The 14,758-nt window shown below is 40.8% G+C and overlaps 1 protein-coding gene and 1 long non-coding RNA gene across 2 annotated transcripts in view; one reads left to right on the top strand and one right to left on the bottom strand.

Moving 5' to 3' along the window:
* Positions 1 to 2,336: 2,336 nt before the first annotated feature.
* Positions 2,337 to 14,758, bottom strand: part of LOC136446044 (uncharacterized) — a 224,814-nt gene continuing 212,392 nt past the window's right edge. Inside the window, exon 7 of the long non-coding RNA XR_010757488.1 lies at positions 2,337 to 2,365. This is a non-coding gene — a long non-coding RNA (uncharacterized lncRNA). The remainder of the gene's footprint in view (positions 2,366 to 14,758) is intronic.
* The window catches only part of LOC136446442 (bone morphogenetic protein receptor type-2-like), a 60,762-nt gene continuing 52,704 nt past the window's right edge, over positions 6,701 to 14,758 (top strand). The window contains exons 1-2 of the mRNA XM_066444814.1: positions 6,701 to 6,834; positions 7,160 to 7,275. Of these exons, the coding sequence (XP_066300911.1) occupies positions 7,209 to 7,275 (67 nt within the window). The 5' untranslated portion in view covers positions 6,701 to 6,834; positions 7,160 to 7,208. The remainder of the gene's footprint in view (positions 6,835 to 7,159; positions 7,276 to 14,758) is intronic.

A 14,758-nucleotide genomic window follows, 5' to 3' on the forward strand; every position in this document is an offset into this window, starting at 1 on the left:
TTCTCCAAAATTAACTAAGCGAGTGTTTAGAATTGACGAGAACAATTTACCCAAACAGCTCATTATTGAAATGCCGCGGTAATTATCTGGGAGAGAGGGATCTCCGGACTTGTGAATAGGAACAATGTGGCTGAGGGACCATTCCTGGGGGAAATACCCGTTATGGAGACATTTATTGAATAATTGAAGAAGTGGTGTTTGAAGCGACAGTTTACCTGATTTTAACATTTCATTTGAAATCATGTCGTTTCCGCTCGATTTATTGTTACTGAGGTTTGAGATAACAGAGTTTAATTCTTCTGGTGTTATTCAATGAACTCACTGGCCGAAAATCCCAACCATCATTGAAGCTAAAAGGGGGATCTCCGGAAGAGAGGAAACGCGTGGTCAACGAACGTTAACTGGTAAACGCACTTCAGATCCCTTCTAGGTTCAGCTACAAGGACTTCACCCAACCGACAACTCAAGATGACACCTGTAGTGGAGAACTTGACATCTCAACAGATGGGTCTTCTGAGTGGCTCGGAGCCCATTTTTAGACTTTCAGATATGTGTTTGAAGGTTCTGAAGGGGATAACATTTTTCACAGGCCCTCCCACCTTGCCATTTTTTTTCGATGACCCTCCCCCCAGGTGAAATTTTTTCCTAGGCGACCATCCCTCCCCTTGTAAATGGCGTACAGTCCCTTACATCTATTGAACGTTACAATTCTCGATTGTTGGTCCAGGAAGCTTCACCATGTTGGGCGCACCAAAAGCATTATCATGAGAACGTTGAAACTGGAAATATTATGGATATGGCAATTTTTATGATAATTACTGTCATTTACTTCCTCATATAAGCACATTTATATCATAATTCCATACTTTGGGCGTTTAAAAAGAGCACAGAAACAAGCCGCACGCGTCCTTTGTATATTGAGACCTCCAAAATATCAGCCTAGCATCAGCCGCGTTCGCAAATCGAATCCAATAAGAATATTCGCACGTTCGTAATTTGAACCATTCGGATGTCGGACAATTCGGCACCAGGACGATTCGGCACCTGGCAGGACGTTTCGACACCGTACTATGTAATGTAACGATATAGGCCTTAATTTTTTTTTTTCATTCAAGACCAAAAATGTACATTTAGAGCTCCTGTGATGTGCCCTGGCATTACAATCAAGTTACAATCAAATGACCTGAAATTTGTCACGAGGATGTCTAGGACATATGCCCACAGAACTTTTGGCATGCAAACACTTTTGGCATGCATACATACAGTTTTGAACTGGTGTGTGTGTGTGTGTGTGTGTGTGTGTGTGTGTGTGTGTGTGTGTGTGTGTGTGTGTGTGTGCGCGCATTAGTTTGTGTGTGTGTGTGTGCGCTCCAACGTCAGCCTAAGCCTTAATATAAGTAGCCGAAATTTCAATACGACTTTATAGGAGGCTACAAAAGCTCAGCCCTCTATACCCTAAATGGGCAATATCAACATCTACTGAATATAAAAATGCAAATAGATGAGACAAAAATAAAACTATATATGGCAGTGGACGCCAACATCTCACCCAAATAAGTCCAACCAAGTTGATCTGGCTTTGATGGCATCCAGAAGATCCTGAAAGCTGCTGAGAGATGCAAGAAAGTGAAAATACAATCAATAAAGACTAATGATTTTTTTGCTTTGAACATTCTGAAGGAAGGCAGAAGGTTGCCTTATTGTCTGCCAGGAATTGGAAAAGGTGACAGAAGTCATGCAGAAGAAGTTAATGCCTATGACACAAATATGTCACCTAAATTGGTCAAACTTGATGATACTGGCAAATTTGAACTGTTTAACATCAGTGACACTGGCCTGAACTTGTCAAAAATACCTGGTTCAGGTTGGAGTAAGTTGTACAGGATCTACTTACAGGTGTTATCCATCAGTCTCCTTGTTTATTCCTCCAATCCCTTCAGATTCGAATTCTACAGCAGGGCCAGAGTACGTGCACGTATCAACTGCCTCACACCCAAACTGTTCACCCAGTCCTAAGTTGGAAAATAAAAATACAATGTATCAAGATATTTGATTACAAGTCAGGATATCTTCAAGCACACATTTCGTTTACCGGGAGATTTCCGTGGTTCATAAGTAGAGTTCATAAGTAGAGAGTACTGCGCTGCGAAACCAAAGACAATTAAATATCCTGAAGGTTACAAGCGTGTTCAATTCTTGACCTTGCTGGCCGTCTCACCTTAAGAAAAGAACACCCGAGCTCTTGTAGATACGCCGGTAGATTCGCTTGGCTTCGTGATGTACTGGATGTTGTCACATAACACCTTCAGTGATGGTGGTGTTTGGCATCTCCTGTACAGCTCCGGAGTAGCACGTCCAGACATTTCTGCGATATCAGCAGAAGAAAGACATGCATCAGCTGACAGAAAAAACATGCTATTCACATCCTGCATACAATTCACAATCAGACAAGCAAGTATTAAAGACAAAGATTTTCCCCGTAAGCATTGTTCAGGTTCAGAAATAAAAACAGTCTGATAAACTTAAACTTGCCAACACAAAGGAATAAATCATTCATTGACAAAGACTTGGATCAAAATCTGGATTGTGATGACAAGTACCAAACCCGAGTCTTCTTTCACACAATACAGTACAATACCTTGTCGTATCTGTGGAAGCTGCATATGTCCATCAGCTTATTCTATTCACCTGTCTCTTCTAGTCCTAAGTTGTAAAGAGAAAAAGAACGCAATAAGACATTTGATCCAAATGTCAGGATGTTTGTGAGTATTTTGTTCGTTCACCTAATTTCCCATGAAACACATTAGAATGAAAACGTAAAACGCTGCGAAATCAAAGACACTTGAACGTACTCGAGGAAACGCCAGTTAGCTTCTAGTCCTTAGCTTTTACTAGTATATCTTTGATGTTATAAGTGTATGGAAGATCATCCAATCAAGTACAACCAAAGGGCATTGGATTACCCCCACAAACACAAAGATAGTTAACGTCAGTGACAATGGCCTGAACTTGTCAAAAATACCTGGTTCTGGTTGGAGTAAGTTGTACAGGATCTACTTACAGGTGCTAATCCAAAAGTCTCCTTGCTTATTCCTCCAATCCCTTAAGTTTGGAATTCTGCAACAGGGCCAGGGTACGTGCGCGTATCAGCTGCCTCACATCTTAACTGTTCATCCAGTCCTTTGTTGGAAAAGAAAAATACAATACATTTTATTACAAGTCAGGACGTTTTCAAGCACACATTTCGTTTACCGGGAAATGTCTGTGGTTCATTAGTAGAGTTCATAAGTAGAGAGTAAAGTGCTGCGAAACCAAAGATAATTCATAAGTAGAGAGTAAAGTGCTGCGAAACCAAAGAAAAAGTTTTAATTAATGAAAAATTATAACTTATGATAAAATGTGACCACACTTTTTAGGTATGTGCAGGCCTTTATTGGTGGCTATTGAGTTTTACAACTTAACAAATAGTAAAATCGTGAGTACAAATTCGTGAATGGGAAAAGTGACCCATTTTTTTTCAAAATGGGAAAAACAGGAGAGGCGAACAAAAAAAGCAACAAAAAAAGCAACAAAAAAAATCGGTGTGGCCTAGGCTTCAGATGAAGGTACTCACTCCACAGACACCACAACTATCCCCAGCTCCTTGGAAACATGGGCCGTCAGCTCATCAAAGGCGTCTGTATTCAACTACCCAAATTGAAATACAAATAGTGTACAGGTATCCTTACAAGGAAAAACATGATAAAATGTACTCTATAAGAAGTTATTATTTTTACATTTATTTTCACATTTTTCATATGTCTTGTCAAGTGAATAAAACACTTTGTATAGCCTGGCGGCTGGCGTACAACTCATTAATCATCTTCATCTTTAATATGAATATAAGGTAAAAAAACAGAGATGGCATTCAAACTCAAACTATGAAAGTAATAGAAAGTGATCTCGAACCAGTTTAACTCACTTCTTCTCAGAGCTAATCTTCCACTGCTCATGACAGAGAAGACAGACGCTATGTACAGTACAAATACAGGTTCATCGTACCAGGGATATTCCCCTAGCTCTTTTCGTCAAGTACGATGAACCGCAGCCTAACGTCCCGTCCTAATAATATGACTGCCACCCTTTCTAGTAGCATGCGTGTTGGGTGAGAGACACAGCAGGGATTCGAACTCACGACTTCTCAGTCCAGCGACAGGGCCTCTAACCAATGAACTACATGTACACACACTACTGCCATGACTTACCGACACTCGGCATAACCCAGCCACCTCCATGGATGAACACTAGACCCGGCACTTTGCCGCTACTCTGTCCTGCTGACGCTGGTTCGTACACGCGGACTCTGACCCCGTTAAACGTGGTGTCCGTACACTCCGGTCCTACGCCAGCGTTTATGAGCGCACCAAAGATGTATCGTAGATTCTGAGGCTCAGTGCCTATACCAAGGTATTCTCCGATTCTGGCCTGAAAAAACAAAGCAAAAATTAGACTGATTTGATAAGAGGCAATGAGCTTTTTTGTCAAGATCTATTCAAATTGTCGTATTTCACTTAAAAAAATTACAAGGACAAGAAACTTTGTTGGTATACCCTTACTGAAACATATCTATTTCCAGTCTTTGATTCACAATATGTCGAAAATACACTGGTTAAGAGTTGTACTCACCACAAAAAAAAAGAACCCAACACACTTTCAAGAAGAGTAGAGGGTTGTATGATTGTCCAAAAACACAAGCCATGGCTGCATTGCACTACTTAGCTATCAAAACAGCATTACGTTTTGGCTCAGTCTCAGTATCTATATAGCCGGCATAACAGCCCTTCCTCCGTAACACACCAGATTTGCAGGCACGCAGCGTTATGGATGTCCATAATGTACTGCAATTGTAATGCAATTTTCACTCTACAATCATAGCTCTAGGAAGAAAACAAATTTTTGCAATTAATTTCGTGCTTGAAGTTGAAGGCTGGCTGCTTTTGAAAAATTATCTTTCACTTACTACTCTCCAGTCAGAAGTTGGTGGAAAAGAATGTGACTTTTTTTTCATACGCCCCGTTTTCTGTCTGCACTCCCAACCAACCTAGAGTGGAGAGTGCTGACAGAAAACGGGCATAAAACGGTCACAATCTTCTCCACCAACCTCTGTTTGGAGAGTATCACTTACCACAAGCAGTCCTGATTACAAACAACACCAATTAACCCTGATCAGACTAATCATATAGCGGACCAGACCTTACCATGTGGCGTACTGTTCTCATGATGATCCCGAACGATGCGAACAGCGTTGGTTGCGGGATGTCCTGCGGAACTGGCTCGTGACAGTAGTATGTCAGGAGTACCGCCACCACTACAAACACCAGGGCCGCCTTCACTACCATGGTTCTGTCTGGGCAGCATGTAGTTACGAACTTTACATTAATTTTTCGTTAAATGCATTGATTTTACAGTACACAGTTATTCCTTTATATTTTCTAACTCGCCCAGTAGCTAGTATCTTTTAAAAGTAGCTGATGTTCAACCTTTCTTTGAAATTCAAACCGCCGCAGTCTATAGCGATTCGAGGTTTAAAAGTCCTACCAGTTCTAGAAAGGTTTGATATAACCAAGCGACCTCCCTCCACCCTCCTAAAAGCAGGACCCCTATCGCTCGATTCGTTGGCTCGCTCGCGTAGGGGCCCTGCTCTTTAGCCCCGGTAGAACCGTGTCTACCGGGGCTAAAGAGCAGGGCCCCTACGCGAGTTAGCCAACAAATCGAGCGATAGGGGTCCTGCTTTTAGGAGGGTGCCTCCCTCACCTACGCTACATTTTGCACGTCAAAACCTAATTGCCATGCGTTCATGATTACGTGAACTTCTCGTGCCGCTCAGCGTTGTTGAAATTGACTGTACTGGGTACAACATTATTTTCAATCGTATCGAGCAAGCGGTGGGACAAACATAACATAACATAACATAACATAAGATAAGATAACATAACATAGTGATTTTACTATCATTTGTCTGTGACTACTTTGCATGGAGATCTAAATAAAACAAACAGACTATTTTGAACCATTTATGTAACGTTACATTTTGATTTATGTTCTTCAAGCAGAACGCTAGAAGGAGAGTGACTCATGCAAGAGGACGACAATTGGTAACCCTGGCATTGTTCTCCATCATATACCTCTGTATGGAAACATGCTCACGTCTTGAACAGTCGGAGAAAAAGTTACACACCGTGCATGAATCCTTTTAGAAGAGCTGACATTTCTTTCCATTCGCGCGTTTTTTTAATGATAAATGACGTTTTACTAGATTGTACCGATGATCGGTAGCGCTACGTTAACGTTATATGTATTTCAAATATATTAATATCTAACGTTATAACATTATGTGTTTTTACATAGACATAGAATCTACCTAGATTTTAGGTAGTATACAAAACGTTGCGCATGTTAAAACCACCCTCGTAAACCAGGACCGACTATCGCTCGACGTTACATCGCGCTCGCGGTGTTAAAACTAAAGTATGATCTGTAAAATGCCGAATCGTCCTGCCAGGTGCCGGCGATCAATTCTCTGATCAATTGTTTCTTTTAAGTCAACGTTCGATGTGTGAGTAATGGTGGACGCCATTCTGAAATATAATCCCATGCGTCTGGGTCACACCTACACCTTGCCCCATCTTTAATATCATCCCCAGGGACGGGGACTATGCTCTGAGTAACCTGCAGTGTAAGTCCAGTCGCACGGCCGTGTCATGGGACCATGAGGTGACGTCATTACGCAGACGCAGTGAGGCGGAGGCTGCGGAAGGGTGGATCGTCTGGTGCTGCTCAGACCATGTCTGCACTGTACGTATCACGCCCATGCCCATCATTTTGTAAACTTTCACTCCCATTATGATCTTGACCATAGGAGTTTAACATGACATAGAAACTATCTACAAGGACGGCCGTAGAAGACACAGTGGTAACGTTTTTTTGCAAGAGGCCTACCCTTGTCTGGCTTTCTGTCTGGGTTTGGTGCAGGGGCCATAATTAACGGTATTGCCAATGCATTTGTGATATCTAACGTTACCATTCATTTTTATCCAAATGCATATGCACGATTTGTAACTGGTCTGATTTGCTCGAGGAAATGCGAGGGAATTCTCATCATGCTTTGACACTGTCACAGATGACTGACCAGTGACTGACAAGATTGTGTGGGGCCGTTCCAACCCATCATGGCTGGCGGGACCTCCCCTGTCTGCTGCGCTGTTCTCATCCTGGCGGTCGGTTGGATTGCTGGACGTATGTTCCACTTGTTTTTGCCCTTGTATATATATAACACAGTTATATATATAAACGTTTTTTTTAATGAATACGGTTTTTCTTTTACCTTTGCCGAGAATGTTATGTTTCTGTGCATGTTTTTGTATGTAACGGGTTAACGTTCAACTTGACGTTGTGTTTATGTAACTTATGTTTGTAGATGATCAGCATAACGGGGGGCGCCCGTACATTGCACGCGCCCTAACATCGCACGGATTTTTTTCTGACCATATTTTGCATAAGTACGCTGTGTTTGTGACCATTGACTATACTGATAAGGAAGGTTAATAAATGAAGTTCATGCACATTTGCATTCAAAACATATTTGTACATATTCATTTCTTGTTTTGTCGAAAAATGATATTTTGACAATAATGCTGGTAGCGCTGAGTATACTGAGTAGAGGGTCACTGCGTAGCTAGACGTCCCGGCGCCTAAATATACGAACTGTGCCAAGCTGACACACAACTATCATTCACGTAAGAAATATAACTTCATAAAACACTAAAAATTTGGGGCTTTAAGTGTTTGTTGATTGAGTAGAAAACTGACCCAGGGTGCGAAATACTTTTTTGAGCCAGGTTGCACGGTGTGCAACCTAGGTAGAAAGCTAGGTTGCCCGTCAGAATTTCAGGTTGCCCCACCTAAAATTCACTGATTTCTTGAAATTACATTTTGTAAGTACGTAGTATTACATAGCCTTTAGCATATAACTGGTGCTTAAATGTGTTTTTGTTTCAAAATAAAATTCAATGATATACAATGTAAATAAAACACCACAACCCACAAAAAACAAACTTATACAACACGGCTATTTTTTTAGTACAAATAAATCCTTTTTTCAACACCCATAGACTTTTTGCTTTTTCTGCTCTAGCAAGAGTTACACTGCAATAGCTACACTGCAATAGGACTTGTGCCTGTACATTATTCTCATCCCTCACATAAAAGTTGCTACTGGGCCTATTTTCAAAATCTTATAAAAGTACCCCTAGAATAAAATCACCTATATTTTTTATCGAAAAATTCACAGGTGAGTTATTGATGATGTACATGTATGATAATCATAAAATAAATACAATAGTCTATGTCATTGTCCAGTTTTTATCTCACTGTCACAACATTGTTTATTCTATAATCATTGTTGCAAAGTAAAGAATCTTTAAATCCCAGCTTATTATTAGTAAAATGGCTCTATCTCCACTTCTGTAATTTTTAATTTTGCCCCAAAAAAAGCACTAGCAACATTTCGCCCATAGAAATACACAGCAACTCAAACACTGCCCTCTACCAGAAGTTGCCGGTACTGCAGATTACACGTCATTACTCTCGCGCAATCACGCGATATTCAGCGAGAGTCGATGAATTCAACATGGCGGACAAGAGCCGAGCGCTAGGGGAGACTAAAGTGATTGCGCCTGCGCCCAGACCCCACGATGAGAGACCCCAAGTAAAAAACAGGGTTTATACCATTGAAAATCCTTTTTGGTGGGATTTTTTGTGAAATCTGGGCAGTATAGGAGTGGCTGTTGTAGGACAGACTCTGTATTTGCTGAATTAGTTAAAATAAATGGTCTTTCTCTACCTTGTGGGTTTTGGCACCCCCCTGATATAGTGGCATGGTCTTCAACTGGGTGTCTGAAGCCTTTTGGACCTATCCAAGGGCTCTGTTTAGGGGGGGTATATCTGGAGAATAGCCGTATGGAATTTGTCAGGAATAAATCTGATGACAGTTGACATAACTGGTTTGTATTTGAAGGTAAGTTTTCGTAGTCAGTTGTTTTGATTCTTGAGATAATGACTCTTTCTTTTTCTCCACTTCCCCATAGGGCTACATGCATTAATGGCATTTATTGTAACACTTTAGTCTCCCCTGCTAAGCCGCGCTCTCTTTCCGACGAATTTTGCGTTCCAGGCACAATAAAACAAGTTGAATATGGATGCAAACGAGTGAAAAAGTATCGGTAACTTTATTAACTTGTTTAGTTGGGGGTCGATTTATATGTTTGGTTTGAAAATTTACGAGACTGAGAGCGAGTGTGTGTGCACACCACACGGGTGTGTGAGCTTCCTTGGTCCAATTATTTTCTACTTCGTCCAAGTAATTGCCGCAAAATTGATTTCTCCGGCCCAAAATTTAGGTAGCGCACCGCGCAACCTGGGTTAAGAGATAAGTTGCGCCAACCAAAATATTGTTGCGCTGCGCAAGTGCGCAACCGGGTATTTCGCACCCTGTGACCAAAGAAAAACAACGTAAACATCGGTGTCGTCTGGCGACGTTGTTTTCCCGCCTCTTTTCCTCGCCGTGATGGTGGCGGGGCGATTTAACGCACAGCGAGGTCCAGAGATTTGTTACGCTCTAACATGTGACTGGTACCGTCTATGAAAAGGAAACTGAATACAAAGATGGCTATGACATTAGGCAATAAGTAGACGTAGTATTGTTGATGTAAGCGTTGTCGTTTTTTCGTAATTAATTTGTCAGTGGGGCCGCATGCAATATGTACGTCGGGCCACGCACACAGTGCGTAGTAGCCTATTTCCCATGAAATCATGAGCTGGGATGCGCTAGATGATAGCCTTTCTCACATGACGTGAGAAGTGCAAACAGTCAAAATTTTCCGGTCGAAAGAAAGCTAGAATATAGTAGACTGCAAGCCTCATTTACATTTTCTTAACGCCATCACCAACTTCCGAAGAGAGCAATATTATAAAAGCGTGCCAAGTTAGGCACACTATCAAGCGTAGCACTAAATCAGAACGTACATTCGCGAAAACGTCTCACAGCGTTTGCCGCTTGTAACTCGGAGCGTGAAGGGCTCATGAACAGTCTGAATACATTTCTTATTCAAGTAACTAAGTTCTTTAGATGAATGTGTTCAAAATTCATTCATCAAAACCTGACCACTCTCTGGCAACCAGCGATGGGGCGCCGTGAGTTCGAGCGCGTAAAAAAACGTGCGATGTTAGAGCATCCCCCATTAACTCAAGAAGCTAATTGATGGATTGTCATGAAATTTGGTAACAGTAAGTCTTGCCCTATCGAATAAATGATTTGATTTTGGGCCCCCCTGGTGACTTTCCTTGGTAGGGCAGCGGAACTTCCGGTATTTGTATTTCTTGCTGGACTCAATGACCAGGTCACAAAAGAAAACAGTCTGCAAAAAAAAAAATCAGTGGACCCTTTTTTTGACCAGAAAATGAACAGTGATGATGGTGGCACTGAATAGAGGTCTAGCAGCGGCTCGTGTTGCCAAAGAAACAACCTGTACCAAGCAGTGACACACAACTGTCATATACTCAAAGAACTAAATCTTTACAAAACACCAAAAATTTGCTTCTCTGAGTGACTGTTAAAGGCATCCAGAGCATTTTCTGAGGCTTGAAACTTGAATTAAAAAACTCAACTTTCTACTCATTCCTACAGATAGTAAGTTTCAATAACACTATACCATTAACATCCATTACCATAATACTGCCACGTTTACTGCAATTTCTAAAGAGATACTAATTTAGCAAAGGAGCAACTCATCATTTTTTCCTGCTTACATGTCTATGCTATAGCTTACCTTTGCCACCTATGCTGTGTATTTTTTTTTGTCTCTCTTGATCTCCTAAAAACGAAATATCGCAATCGTAAGATGTTGCGGAAATGCACCGAGAACGGGCGTGCGCACGGAAGGGGGTTCCATAATACCGCCAGGAAGAAACATGGCAATTATCTCCCCATTTTTCACCATTATACATCAGCTGTTGTTCCTTTCTTTCGGGGTAGTGCGTGCCCTAAATATACAACGATGTCTGGGGATACAAAAAGTCACACGAAAACGGATGTTAACTGTTACGAATTTTGATTTACTGTAGACCGTCACAACTGTTATAACGTAAAACTTACGTCTGACGTTCTACGATGGTTCAGTTCACATAATGGCGGCTTGGTTGCTAATCTAACGGTCATATTGATTGTTGGTGTTATCCTAAAATCAAGATCGCAACTAGTCCCACGTGCCCATCACCCCTCGTAATTCATATCTTGAGGGTCAAAGTTGACACGGCAGGTCTACTATGCCGCTGGACATGAATCAGGGGCAGCTCTCTCTCGAGGACCGGTGGCGGCATTGTTCGATCCAGTTATGGAATAATCCCAAGTGTGCCATGCAAATAAAACCATTTTCTTTGACTATTTCTCACAGAAGATTCATTGGTTCCTAAGTAAATCTTTATTACTAATTTTCGTCTCCCATGCAAATACAAATGGTATTGACGTGGGTCCCCAGTTAAGGCGGAGGGGTGCAAATTCTGCTGGAACCTCGGTTTGGGACCGAACAATAGAAGCGTTCATAATCCTACTATAAACTGTTGTTACTTGCTGAAAAATTCATCTACAAATATCATGCATATAGTGTGATGCATATAGATACAAAACATTTCTCAGTGCTTTGTAGAAATCACACCCGCCCCTTCAAACTATTGGTTTCGCCGAGATTTTCGCGGGAATTTTCCTGTTACGCAATACGGGGGAGGAACCAGTCTTGGGCGAAAACAATAAAATGGCGATGTTCTATTTTGCGCCAGGTCAACCGCAGTTATGGCTGGTAAACAACCGTTTTTGACGATAGATCACACTTTGACACGAGTTGAAGGCCAGTAAAAGAAACTTTATTTGGCTGTTGTTTAAATAATCGTCTTGAGCTTGAAGCACGTGCGATTATTATATGCAAATCTAGCGAACAACGTGCGATGGCGTGATGATATGTTCTTCCCACGACGCGCTGGTCTGCCATGATAAGCGATCGAAAACATTTGACCTCGTTGTCTTCGAATGACGAGTTATTGAGTGTATTAAACACCTTGATGTCTAAAGTGTGCATACCTCGGAAATTATAGTTGCTGCACGAGTAGATCTCTTAAAATCCATCGCTTTTTAGATTTGGCGGTATTATGATTAGTGGCGGTATTATGGTAATGGATGTTACAGATCGAAATTAGATGAGCGAAGAAATGATTTTGTTGTGTGGTGAGAACTGATAGAAAATCCAAGCCCTAATGATAGACTGATCCTGAGTGTCCATCACAATTAGCGGTTCGACCAATGAGAGAGTGACTGCATGTCCATCAAATATTTGCATTTTTATGTTTTGATTTTGCATTTCTACGTTTTGACGGAGGTGGGCGAGGCAATGGTATCTACAATATTTACAGTAGGCGCGTAAAACTAAAAGATCACTATGTAGATTATTTTTGTGCCGTTTTTGTACACTTTTGATAAGAAATCCGAACACAAATGTGGTAAACAATGGCATTAATTGTCAATTTCATAAAGATTACAGCAACTAGAAGATTTCCAGTTTTCAAGTCTCATAAAATGCTAGTAGAAAGTAGAAATCGACATGAGAAAAACATAAACACCGCTGCCGTCTGAACATCCATCAGCAGCTTCTTGAGTGACGCTGTTTACACCCAACCATAGCCATGAAAATATAACCTTCTGGCGGAGGTAACTTGAATTTAGCACACAAAGTTCGGAAACTTAACTCATGCATGTCAATCATATCTATTCAGCCATTCAATGATTTTCCTGTATGGGAAAGTGGCCTAACTGTATTTACAACCATCTTACATGTACAATATGGTTATATCTTCACAATGTAGTCAATTTTTTCATTAATTAAAGGTATTGGTCCATATCAATTGATGTATTACACAACATTTATTTCTACTTTCTAAATATACACGAGTTCATTTCTGTTCATCATTGATGAAGGGATATCACAGAAGTTATGTAAATCGTCTTCAAGAAGATACACTCAGATGTTTGTGCTGTTTACAAAGAAATTGGAAAATTATGACTATAGAAGTAACGTTAGTTCACGTAAAACCAGGATTTTTTTATAAGAGTTCATTGAAACCAATCTGGCTGAACAATAAACCATCCTTTTTTTCTGTTATTCTGTCAATATCATGGATTACCTCTGCACTAATGCTATAACATTATATGTTATATTTTCTCTCTAGTCATGCTGATACCGTACTCTCACCTCTCAAATAGAAGTACCCCCTAGAATATAAGTACCCCCCGGAAAAATCTTCAAAATCTAATATAAGTACCCCCTGAAATAAAAGTACCCCCCCCCCCCGGAAAATTTCAAAATTGACAGTCGAGGTAAACTGTGTCGACACGACTGTCTGAGGGAAATAAGATAATAAACGGGTAGGTTGCATCTATTCAATTATGCCTCAGGACCATACCTATTAAGTATATGAATATTGAGCAGAATAACTGTACGCTTGTTCAAATCATGATGATCTTCCTCGCCACTTCGATAAAATATAATAGTAATGTTGAAAAATTGGGCATAGGTTCCCCGCTATGACCCGGTTCCCCGCTATGACCCCTAACCGGGGGCTATGGTGCTTCAAATTCAACAAGTGAAAATGTACATGATACAGTGTATATGCATTTTCTACTTGGAACTTGCAGCAATTGATCAAGGAAAATTGTTGTACATGAATTTCATTATCTTTTACTGACATAAAATCAAAATCATCAGATAGCTAAATTTTCTAAATACATTACCCCCCCCCACACACAAAATATGAACACCAAAAAAAGGGTAATGTCCCTAAACTTTTGCTCCATAGCGTCGAGAGCAAAGTTTTTGTGAAACGCTCGGATTTCGAGTTCCTGCGGTTGAGCCCACAATATTGAACAGAGCTCGACTGTAAAAGTAGCACAGAGTCTCAGGCCGCACATACAAAGAAATTACCGATTACATGTTGACAATAGAAACGGCGCTTTACCGCTAAATTTGGAAAATCTTACGGTTATTCTAAAATACAAACCCTCCTAAAATATAGATAGAATTCTGTGTCTATCGTTGCCGCAAAATATGATATTTTCCACACGTTTATGGTGTCATTTAAAAAATCGTAATCTGCACTATGCAATGTTCTGCTAGTTTTACTTTCACCACGCCTGATGGTGCCGCCGCCATGTTTCGATGGCAAAACATGCTGTTGTTTACCGCTCGTTTTGTGCCGTTCTTAGATTTTGCGGCCTCAAAACACATATCACAAGGGAAGTTAAGTTATAATTGTTGTTTTTACGTGTCATTCTGTGAACTAATCATTCTTCCGCCGCGCTGCCGATGGCGGTCATCGAATTCTTCCCTGTGTGAAGTCTAATGTTAACATTACTACTCGACACGTTTTTTGATCAGCGTGCTTTGGTTTACGATGTAAACAGAGACTGTCAAAGTTATTTACATGAAAATTGTATTTTGAAATGTCAGTGCTGCGTCTTATTTCCACCCTATAACAACGTTAACTTTGTAACGTCATAGCGAGATCGACCGATATGTTACGAGTGCCGCAAGGATTTCACAACTGAGGCCGCCGCTGGTCATAGCGGTGGGGAAATCAACGCCGTTAGGCCGAAAAATAGCGAATTACTAGCAAAAAT

Source organism: Branchiostoma lanceolatum, chromosome 12, assembly GCF_035083965.1.
Source record: "Branchiostoma lanceolatum isolate klBraLanc5 chromosome 12, klBraLanc5.hap2, whole genome shotgun sequence".
Lineage (NCBI taxonomy): Eukaryota > Metazoa > Chordata > Leptocardii > Amphioxiformes > Branchiostomatidae > Branchiostoma > Branchiostoma lanceolatum.